Source organism: Brugia malayi, assembly GCF_000002995.4.
Source record: "Brugia malayi strain FR3 genome assembly, contig: Bm_v4_Chr2_contig_001, whole genome shotgun sequence".
Classification (NCBI taxonomy): Eukaryota; Metazoa; Nematoda; class Chromadorea; order Rhabditida; family Onchocercidae; genus Brugia; species Brugia malayi.
Genome location: NW_025062476.1, coordinates 2,550,550 through 2,562,930, shown reverse-complemented (window position 1 = coordinate 2,562,930; position 12,381 = coordinate 2,550,550). Strand labels below are relative to the sequence as shown.

General features: G+C 22.3%; 1 protein-coding gene across 1 annotated transcript; it reads left to right on the top strand.

Annotated features, from left to right (window-relative positions):
• Positions 1 to 849: 849 nt before the first annotated feature.
• Bm5786 (Uncharacterized protein) lies at positions 850 to 4,460 on the top strand (the record flags this gene model as incomplete). Its single annotated transcript, XM_043078204.1, has 5 exons — positions 850 to 1,122; positions 2,576 to 2,695; positions 3,029 to 3,236; positions 3,548 to 3,623; positions 4,253 to 4,460. 5 exons carry the CDS (start codon positions 850 to 852, stop codon positions 4,458 to 4,460), a joined length of 885 nt encoding a protein of 294 aa, XP_042934138.1.
• Positions 4,461 to 12,381: the final 7,921 nt, after the last annotated feature.

Sequence of the window (12,381 nt, the reverse complement as noted above, 5' to 3'; positions counted from 1 at the left end):
AAAAGAAGAAAAAACTTCCGACAAAAACATACTATTTGATATTTTGCAATTCTTTGCTGAACTTTTTCATATAAATGATTGTTAATTTGAAACGGAAACTTTAAAGGAGAAATTCTTTAATTTCTTAACTTTTTGTAATAAATTTTCAGACTTCTTTTCTGCTTTTATAGCTTTTTCAAAAGTTTCAATATGTATACATATTACTTATACTATGAAAAGTTTTAATATCTTTTGCTGTGAGGAAAAAATGGAGATGAATAAATGAAAACAAGAATGAACCGGAATGAACCGGAAAATGAAATGTGTTACTATTGATTTTCTTATCTTTTGTATAAAAGAAATGTTATGCAGAAAATACTTATCTATAGCAATCCTGAATTCCTGAAAAAATTAATTGTTAATTTGGAATTAAATTTACATATATTAGTTTTACAATTTATTATTTTAATAGTTTGATTTTTTTTTTTACAACTTATTATTTTAATAGTTTTGATTTCAATAATAATTATTATTGATATCAATTATCTTTATAATATATGATGTGATCGCTGCAAAATCTTACATTTTTGAGTTTTAAAAAATTTCTCAAATAATTTTTAAGGTTATCTGTTTTGTTTTGTTACCCTAAATGTAACATTCATTGGTTTTGTTGATGTTTCTTTTCTTTCGTTGACAATTACTTAATAGTGACTCTTAGAAATTTCATTTAATTCAACAGTTATTGATTTAAATATTTCATCTCAAAATGTGTCCTCTTTTTATTTTTTTTTTTTTTCTATTTTCTAGAAGATTTAAAAAAAATTTCAATTGAAGTGTTAAAATATTGGCATATATGTTGCAGTTATAATAATGTCATTGCTGATCGGTGCTGATAATTCGAATATTCCACATCCCGGTACATCGTTTAATGAGCTACCAACCATAAACCGTCATCATTATTCCGAATCGGTTGCTACCACTGCTACCACTACCATCAATAGTAATAGAAATAGCAATCTGAAATACCATGATAGTAATGGTGATGTAATAACGGTACTTACAAACAATCATGCAGCAGGTGGTAGTGATATGTCACCACGAAGTTTTCAACCTAATCACATTGATGACGATATGGATCCACAGGTGAATGAATAGAAAATATGCATCAAATTATCTTTTTTTTTTTTTTTTCACATATCTTAATTTGATTATATCACAATTTCATTTTGGTTTTATCACAATAGCTCATTCAATCATCAATTTTATATGCTATTAATGTTATTGAAATATGCAATAAATTATTCAATAAATGTTTTTAAATCTTATCATATCAGTGTAATAATTTATCTTTAATTTCTACTAAAACAAAAATTTCGGACAAATTGTTAGTTTGAAAGAATAAAAAGAAAAAAAAAAAAGGAAAGCTAGTAAGAATGGAAGTATAGTGATGTTAGCTTAAGTCCTTAGAGATTTAAAAAAAAAAAAAAAAAAAGTGAAGATAAAATTCAATAGCTGCAAAACTAAATGTCCAATTTTCATGATTATTCTTTCTTCTTTCAATAATATTCCATCTTTCGACATTAATTATACTCTTTGATTGATTTTTTCCATCGGAAATATTCAATAATATCGATTGGTAACATTAAAGTTTAACTTTGATCAAGCATCATTCCTCAATGAAAAAAAAAGAAATTGACGCTATCATCAGAAAATGTAATTTAAGTATTTTAAAATGTAATTTGAATAATCTAATAATTGTTAAGTAATGCTTGAGTTATTATTGATTGTAAAAATAGCGAATAAAAATTAGTTGAAAAGTTTTTACAATGAAAATTTTGAATGAATGACAAATCAAATTTGCATTATTTCTTTTCATAAATTAGTCATTATTAATTAGCAATATTAATTAATTCTAAAATATGCACAAAAGTTCTACAAATGTTAACAACAGAAAAGTTAGTCATCTTTTTTTTTAAAGTATAAGAATTTTTAACATTTTAAGTTTTTCGTTTTTGAAGAAACATTACATTTATAAAGTTTCAAAAAACTTTTTTCATATGATATTAGATATAAAAATATTTTTTTGGTAAATGTTTCAAAAATTCGAAAATATGAGAGTGTAAACATCGAGATGATTTGAGTACTCAAATAAATTTAATAATTGAAAATTAAAGAAGAAAAAAAATTTTTCCCTTCTTATTTTAACTATTCATTTCTATGTTGTAAAAATATATTTTCGTAGGCATCGTCAAATTTTATGTAAATTTTTTCTTTTTTGAATTGGTTATCTTTTTTATTAGCATTCTAAATTTGAGTATTTTTTGTGTAACCAATAGAAATATTATTGCAGATAATAATTAGTTTAATCTATATTAAAATTTTGATTTAAAAATATATTAATTTAAAATATATTGAAATTTAATTTAAAATATTGAAATATTGAAATTTAATTTAAAATTAAACCTTTTTCAATTCAAACTATAAAATTTCAAATTGAATCTTAATTTAAAAAAAAAAATTTTTTTATTTGGAAGCAAAAAGTGGAATATGCACTATTTATTTATTTTTAAAAATCGATAATAAAGTTTCATTTTAGGAATTGGCAACAATACCACGTAAATATGAATATTACTTCATGCCAAATAAATCACAAGTACTATTTTATTTGAGTGATGCATCACTGCTAAGGATTCGAAGAGCTGGAACTGAATTACAGGTACTTAATTACTCAATTAAATAATTTTTCATTTCTCATATTTTTTTGTCCATTTATTAAATTCTTAATTTTATTCATTTCAAATATCATCGAATTATTTCAAAAAAAAAAAAAAAAAAACCTTAGCATACTTTTAAATTACATATAGCTTAGTAAAATAACTTAAAATTGGTTTTTTCAATTAACTTTTCTATCGTTAAATTTTCAGCTACTAAATTTATTCAAATGATTCGCAATAATTCACAATAAAATATATTTCAAATGTAAAATTAAATTCTAATTTCAAAGACTATTATAATAATTGCTACTGCTACTGTAAATCTAAGGTGTCAGGTAACCGATTCCATCGATTTTCCATTGTTTGATATTTGGGAAGAAGTAAACTGTGATAAATCAACAATGATTTTGGAGTCATACGGTAGAACGGTTCTACTCATATCGAAAAGTTCAACTGTTGGATGTATTTCTAGGAATAAATCAGAACCACCTTTAGTTGCTGTAAATGATTGGAACGGTGATTTATTTGGTTACTTTGTGCCTGGTAAGTTTGTCAGTTTAAAAAAATTAATTTTAATTAAGAAGTAAACAATTAATTATCTTTATATTTATTATTCTTCTTCTTGCTTAATCACAAACATTCATACAATTTTGCTTCATTTCTTTTTTTTTTTTTTTTTTTTTTTTGCTTTTTTGCTTTTTTAAAATATTTTGTAGTGAATAAGTAATGTAAGAAGTAATGCATTAATTAGTCATACTTTTAATTATTCATATGATATAATTAATCATAAATATACATAAGTTCAGAGAGATCTATCTCTGTATCATATCTTTATACTTCACAAATTATTTCAGGTGATCCATTTCTGATAGAAGATAGTGATAAGCAAACGGTTGCAAAAATTTTAGCTGCTGAAAGTGCATACGGAAGGTTATTTTATAATTTTACATTAATTTTAAGAATATAGTTTAATGTTATTTTTCAAAATAAAATTAATCCAATGGTTTATTTACTAACTGATCAAAAGGAATCCTTCTTTCTCTTCAAATTTTAAATTTAACTAATTAAAATACGAAAAGGGAAATTGCGCTCATTTATTGATTAAGCATTCATTAATATAATCAACTTATATATTATAGACTAGACTAATTAGTTAGAAAGTAGTAGCATAGACATTCATAATTTATGGACTGATCTATGACAATTTTGAAGTTACTAAGGAAACGGTTTGTAGCTTAAATAAATATTAAACGATTGATAGATGAAAAATTAGCTTGATTAATGAAAAATGAAAGAAAAATTAAGTGAATTTAATTAAACACAAATTAATTTACGTATTGTTATAATAATAATAATAATTATAATTATATTCAAAAGATTTATATACATATATCAAATTTCTATAATTTTATTTTTTATAGATTATAAAATTTCAGAATACATTATCAGGATTTCTTCTTTGAAATTAAAAACAAAATGGAAAATAATTGATTCAAAATAAAATAAATTTTTTTTTTCTTGAAAATGATCATAGTACTTGCAAAATTTGACGGTTTCAGGGTTACCGTATGGATTTGTGTATTAGAAGGATCCGGTCAAGAAATGGCTCGAATGGAGGAGTACAGTACAATTTATTTTAGCAAGAATGTTGGTGGTTTTCAATTAAAATTACTAGCTTTGGCTGCATTTGCCCGTTTAACCGTTTCGGAATTTGTTCAGCATCAATCCTGTTGTGGCGCTTTCTTTTCAATGTTATTCCGCTGCTAATTGTAATTTATGCGCTCTAATAAATAAATAATTTTTCCTAGTAAAAAAAATTTTACACATTACCGGTAATAGACTATATCCGGTACAAGTAAAAAATACGTGAAAATTTACGTGAATACAAATGGAAATGAACATAAGTAAGTGATACTTCTGAACGAGTCAATTTGTCATTTAAAATATTAAATGTTCAAGTAAAACTTCAAGTTGATATGAATATTATTAAATTTATTAAAATATTAAAATTATTTTTTTATAAAAAAGAAAATTTTTTTTTTTCATGCATGAATTATGCGTTCAAATTAACTTGCAAAAATTTTCCAAAACATTTAGAAATGATAGTATCAATAAGTAATTTTAGTATTGAGATTGAAAGATACTGTACATCAATTTAAAATTTTTTAATTTTTAGATTGTACAATTAATTTAGGCTTAAAAAATAATGAATCTTTCATTTTGATAATATTACTGTTTAACTATTGTCAAATCACTCAAAAATATTATTTATTCAGAATGTTTATTTTAATTCCATTAGAAATTAAATGTCTAAAAATAAAAATAACAGTTTAAAATGAATTAAAAATAAAAATAACAATTTAAAAATGAAATATTTTACTTTATTTGCTCTTAAAAAATATCCATTGGATCATTAATTTATCTGAACAATTTTTTAGATATTCAAAAAACTACTGGGACGGTTATTAGGAAGAAAAGAAAAAGATTAGTAAAACTATTAGGAAATTTTACCTGAAATAAAATGATAATTTATTAAATTCAAAATGTTAAATTATTTGAAATTCCTTTACAAAGAATTGGATTGAATTAAATCATTTGATCATACTATAGAAATAATAATTTGAATATTTTAATTAAAATAGTTTTGAGGAAAAAATAAATCAATTAATATCTACAATATTAAATCAGATAAAAAAAATTCAATAAATTTTTTTTAACTGAAATCAATTTAATGTCAGTAAAAATATGTAAAATTAAAGTTATTTAATAAGATATGTACGAGAATATATGTCTAGAAATGTAGAAAATATACTCAAATATCATTTTTGAAATATTTAGTATCATTTTATCTTATAAAAAATTTTTGTGTAATTTTTGTCTAATAATAATAATAATAATAATAATTTAGTATCATTTTATCTTATAAAAAATTTTTGTGTAATTTTTGTCTAATAATAATAATAAAATGGCGGTGTATTGCGCTAACTTAAGCGCAAATGGTAATGCATAATACAAGTATTGAAAATTTTTTTCATCATATATCATTTAAAATCATTTAAATAATAAAAAATTTAAAAATCATTTAAAAACGAAATTTTATTTAAATTTAAAATCATTTAAACAATAAATTCTTAATTTAATTTTAATCTTTTCAAACTTTTAAAAATTAAATAATTATTGCAAATTTGATTCAAAAATTAATTCACTATTAGAATACATTTGCTTTTTTTTTTTTTTTTTTCAAAAAAAATTTTATCTAAATGATCATAAATTGCAGTGCAGTAGTAGCGCATTACACACATTGTCAGACATTGCTACAATTTATTGTTTCGTCTATTCTCGAAATTTTAAATTTAAAAGATAATTATACTAAAAAAAAATAATTGCCACTAATTTCATAGGCTTTTATCATTTGTAATAATAAAGTTAATAATTTAATTTTCAAATTGCATATAGTTAGCACAATGTTTAACAAACATTTTTTTTTTTTTTTTTTATCAAATAAAAGAATTTTCTTTCAATAAAATTCCATTTTTTTAGAATTAATTCCTATTTGATAATTTAAATGCACTTATTTGCTTCTAATTTTAGTTATGTAAAAATATCAAAGTTAATAAATTAATTTGAGGAATTTTTTTTTTTTTTTGCAATAAATAAGATTTTTATTATTTGTTATTATTTTATTATTATTATTATTATTTGTTATTATTTGTTATTTTAAGTTGTTTTTTTTTTCCTCCCCTCTAATTTAATATTATATTATAGAATAAATAATGAAAATTTCAATGATCATTTTTGATCATTGAAATTTTCATTTGAAATAATTTCCCTTTCTTAAATATATTATTGTTTGCATAAAAAAAAAGAAAAAAAAAAAGGATTGAATAATTTTTATTTAATTGAATAGAAAGGCCCCAAAAATAAAATCATAATTTCACTAAAAAACATTGATTATTTTCAATTTTTCTTCTTTCGTCTTTTCTTCCTTTTTTTTTTTTCATTTTCATTTTCATTTTCATTTAATCATTTCATCATCAATGAAAAAAAAAAAGAAGAAATAAAATTTGAAAAACGAGTTTTATTAAAGTAACTTGAATGCTGTTGCTATCATCCTTACCATTGTCACAAGAAATTAACTCGAAAACGTTGTGCTGAAATATTCTATCTAATAAAATCATTGAAATATTCAAATTCAAACTAGTCTTTACTTAAAATTTTTCAAAATATTTTTTTTTTAGTTACAGCAAAAAAAGGACAACAAAAAAAAAAAAAAAAAAAAAATGAAAACAAAAATTTGTTGCTTATAATTAGTGTTAAGTATGAATTAATGAATTTATTTATGTTTAATTTTTAAATTTAACATTATCATTCAAGCAAAATTATATCTTTCTAAGATACTTTTTCTTTTCTTTTCTTTTTTTTTTTTTTTTGATTTTATGATTTAATCTTTATTTTCTTGATTATTATAAATGTGTAATATATTATTGAAATGAAACTAAAAGTTTACATCCATTTTAGCTAATTCGAATTAAATTATTTTATTTTCAACTCATCAATATCTAAAAAAAAAAAATTCGAATTAAATTATTTTATTTTCAACTCATTAATATCTAAAAAAAAAAAATTCTTTTTTTTTTAGTATAATTTGCAATTATCGAGAATTTTTTCTCTTTTCACAAAATAAACGTATAAGCAAGTATTAACAAAAAAATGTTAAAAGTGAAATGCTTACACAGCTGTTCAAATTTTGCAATCTATTAATGTAAGCTTTTATTGAGAGATTTTAGCTGTTAAAATATTCTCTGTAAAAGTTTGCAACTTTTTTCTTCTTTTGTTAATTTTAACAAACTACTAGCAATCATTATTAATTACCAGTAATTAACTTTAACTTAGTTTAATGTAATTTTCTTTTTTTTTTTTTTTTTTGTTAATTAATTAAATGTTAAATTAATTAATTAATTAATTAAGATATGTAATATAAAGAAAAGATATAAAATATATTATAGAAGTGATATTTAATCTTATATTTGCATTTGTTGCATCAAAAAAAAGAAAAAAAAGAGTGACCACAACCATAGGCTATTATTGGTCAATGGTCATTTCATACACACACATACATACATACACACATACAAAGGGTAGGGTAAAATTCAATTGCTCATTTCCTTGGGTAAATTTATTTGAGACATTCCTTCATTGCATACCTTCTTTCTTGCAATTTCTCACCTCGCAAAAGTCTCATTTTTCCTGCAAAACCACAGGAAGCACTTACATTTGACAATGGCGCCTTTCCCTCCTATAATGAAATACTCTGAATTACTATGCCCACTTATAATCCTACACTCCTCACATACACATACATGCATACACATACATACATACACACACATACATACATGCATACACATACACATACATACACACACATACATACATGCATACACATACACATACACATGTAATAGCAATTTCGATTTATGCAATGCATATCGATAAAGCATCATCATCCCATGTGACGTCCAGTTGTGGGCACAATTTTTCGTCCCTTAGATAAGAGAAATGGCTAGTTTGAAAAATCGATTTAACTATAATGGAGAGAGAGAGAGAGAGAGAGGAGGAGAGGGAGAGGGAGAGAGGAGAAGAAAGAGATTAGTATGATAAAATGGATGGATAAAATAAAGATGATATGTTGATAAGGAGAGCGAGAAAGAATATGAAGATTGCTTTCGAAATGATAGAAGAATAGATGATGACTAATACAATGTTAAAGTGATAAGACAGATCGATCTTTATTTTAATTGTTTGATAAAGTGATAAGAAAGATCGATCCTTATTTTAATTGTTTGATAAAGTGATAAGACGGATATTTATTTTAATTGTTTGATAAAGTGACAAGGTGAATTGGAGAAAGTTTGTGCTTTTGATAGATGATAAGGCAGATTGGATAAGTTTCTCTTTTGTTCCTAATTGTTTTAGTAGTATTTTTTTTTTTTTTTTTTTTTGAATATTTCATTTAGAGTATTGACTTCCTATCCGTTATTTATGATAAAAATTATCACATAAAGATCATTTTATCATAGCTAAAGACACTTCTACTAACCAACAAATTTGTGCACATACTTAGCTTTCTCAAATAAATGATAACAAAACGTCCAGCTAAATTCATTTAGAATAGACCTTTCATTTTAAAACAGCTGCTTGAAATCAAAATCTTTAAATACTGTAATCATTTATAAATACTGATGGTCGATTTATCTAATCTTCCAATTCTTGAGATATCAATTCTTCTCGAGAATTAGTAATAGCAATATTTTTTTTTTATCTTTTAGATTTAAATTCTTCATTTATATGGATAGTTTCATTTCATAATCTTTTGATTCATTAAGTTGAAAATAATAGATTAATTTTTTTGCCAACTTAAAAATGGAATACTTTATATCATTTGTAAATTATGATTTGTTATAGTAAGATTGAATTTAAATTGTAAAATTATTTTAAAAATAAATTATCAGTGAGATTTGTCACTGATGCAAAAAAAAAAAAAAAAAAAAAAAAAAACTGTGAAATATTATTTGAAATGATATTAATAATTGATGAAAGGTATTGCTAAACATCTTTACATAAGGTATATTTACATATATTTCTGTTTTATTTATTTAATTTAGTTAAAGTGAAAATTGGTTACCACACAAAAAGATTTTGTTTTGATTAGAAAAGAATTCAAAGATTTTTTTTTTCCCCCCCCTTCCCCCCTACCCCCCCCCCCTCTTGTAATTAATAATCAAATATTTGAACTATTTGTTGAAAAGGAAGAAAGCATAACTAAGCAGCATATTGTTGTTCAATTTGCTATTCTTTCCTTTCTCTTTTCTTTTCTTTTTTTTTTCTTTGGTGAGAAATTTAGCAGAAAAGTTTACTTTCAATTTCTTTTGCTTCAGAAAAAAAAAAAAAAAAAAGAAAAAAGAAAGAAAAAAATTTGTCATTCTAATAGAATTTTTTTCCTTTCAATAAAAAAAAATTCTTTTTTTTTTTTTTTTCTCTTTCTATGTCATTTTAATAGTAATAATTTTATTTTAAAATACACATTTTTATCATTTTTTTTTCTTTTGCTATTGATATTTAAAGTATGATAATAACAGAAATGATAATATAATAAGCAATGATAAAAAATGATAACGATGTTGACAATGATAATTCATCGTCATCCATAGATGACAATTTTTACACTAATTAACACGAGAAAATGTTGTTGACATAGGAAACTATGTGTTAGTGCTAAAAAATTTTTCTTCTCATTTAATTACTTGTTATCATTTTCTAATTAATCATTATTTTATTTCATTATAAAATTTTCATAGCAAATGTATTAGTTAAGGAAGTAAAGAATTTTTCGTATGTAATTTCAACCTTTTAACATTCGAATTTTTTCCTTTCATTGTATTTTGGAATTTTTTTTTTTTTTTCTTTTGATGTTAAAAGAGAAAAAAAAAAAAAAAACCTTTGAAAGTGCTCAAATATGTGCAAATTTTTATCAATGATTATTATTTGTATGTTTTTGAAATACAAACGAAATGCAACAAATAATGTATTTTGGAATTTATTCTTTTTTCCTTTTTTCTCGAGAAAGCTAACAATTTTCTCTTTCTCTCGAGAAAGCTAACAATTTTCTCTTTCTTTTTTTTTGTTGTATAATCAACGTATAAATGTAAGTAATTAATGATTAGCTTATTAGTATAACTTACTTTGTTGAGTTTTAATAAAAATTAATGATTAGCTTATTAGTATAACTTACTTTGTTGAGTTTTAATAAAATCAAATTTATCAGTTGATTTAATTAAATGAACTGATAAATTTTGATACTTTTATTAACGATTACAAATGCGGAAATGAAGCAAAGCAAGCAATTTTTGTTATCAGTTCAAATAAAGAAAAGAAAACTTTCATTTTTCGCTTCTCTCGAATAGTGCTATCATTACAGGGACAATTAAAATATAGCGGCGGAAAAGGACAGATGAATGATTAGAGTGGCGGAATAGTAATTATAATTTATATGATAATCAAATATCGAACAAAGTCTGATTGTTATATTTTTTTTTTTTTTTTTTTTTAACAGAAATGATAATCTGAACGATTTTGAGAATGGTTCATTATTTTCATTTCTAAATTTTAGTGTAATTTTAAAATTCTTATTGGATTATTTTTGTCATCAATTTTTGTCAGTTCATTTCAATTTGTCAATTTTGATGTTTGCAAAAAAAAAAAAAAAAAAAAAAAAAAAAAACGATTGTATTGCTAACATACAAAGATTATTGTGTTAGATTTCTTTTTTATATTTAATAAAGAAATAATTATTATCAAATTTTTAAATTATTTAGCTTAGCAAAATTTTTGTAATTTTTGATCAAATATTATAATCAATATGATCATTCAATGACAGTAATCTTTTTTTGTATACATTAATGATCTAAAAGCATATTAAAATTTCGAAATTAAAAACTTATAATTATTTATCAAGAAAAAGAACAATCTAATAGTTATTTTCATTGATAGAGTTTAATTTTTCAATTGAAATTTCAGATACTTATTTTTTTACTAAAATAATAAAGTGATTAGCTGTTATCAGTGAAATTGAAAATCAATGTTAAACTGATAAAATTGAATGATTCATCAATGGAGTTTGTCTTGAGAGATACACGAATAAATTTCACTCTGTCTTTTTTTATTTTTTACATCAATTTCTAATTTCAAACTATATTATTACACAAATAGTTGCTTTCTAGAAAAAATCAAAAATTCAAAGATTTTAATTCAAAGATTTCTATGATTTGTCCCATTCTTGAAAAAAATTGAAAGACTAATAGATTATCGGAGTGAAAATTTTGAATATAAATATTTTTAAAAATGATGAATGGTAATATTTTTCAATTTCTATAAGAGATTTCCATTAATTAGACAGACAATATTATCTATCATTTGTCCCATTCAGACTAATCTATGTGACGCATAAATAAATTTTCTTTTGTTCAAAATACTTTCATTGATTCACTTTTTTTGATTGCTTGCTTTTTTTTTTTTTTTTTTTTTTTTTTGAATTTAAATAAATGCATTAACTTCTACTTTTAACTTTTAGATTTCATTTTTGAACTGTACACTTACCTATTCCTATAGGTATTGCAATCTTTTAAGTAATAATATAAATGGATTAATGATAATTAAAAAGAATTTAAAGAAGTGAAAAAAAAAAAATAAAAATTATTCTATCGTTTCCGACTAGCATAGAACAACTAAAGTTAAAGATAGCATCAGTCATTTGAAAGTATTTAAAATTCGCTTTAAGTTAGGAACAAACTTTCAACGAAAAATTTAAAAGCTCATTTTTTTTTTTTTTTTTGCAATACACTGATAGTTTTTATGTTACAATTTTAATGTATATTCATACTTTCTCTTTTTACTTTCTATTCAATTGTAGTTTCAATTTTCTGTTTAAATTTGATTTATTTCATTCACATAATCACTATAATGACCAATAAAATCGAGATTTTGTAAATTCTTCCTACCGATAAGACATTAAAAACACAATCTTTTTCACTTTTCTCCTCATTACTTACCCGAGATATTTCAATTTATTAGGAACAATTAACCAATTCCTATATTATAGAATAAAACACTAACTCAGTTGGCTTTATTG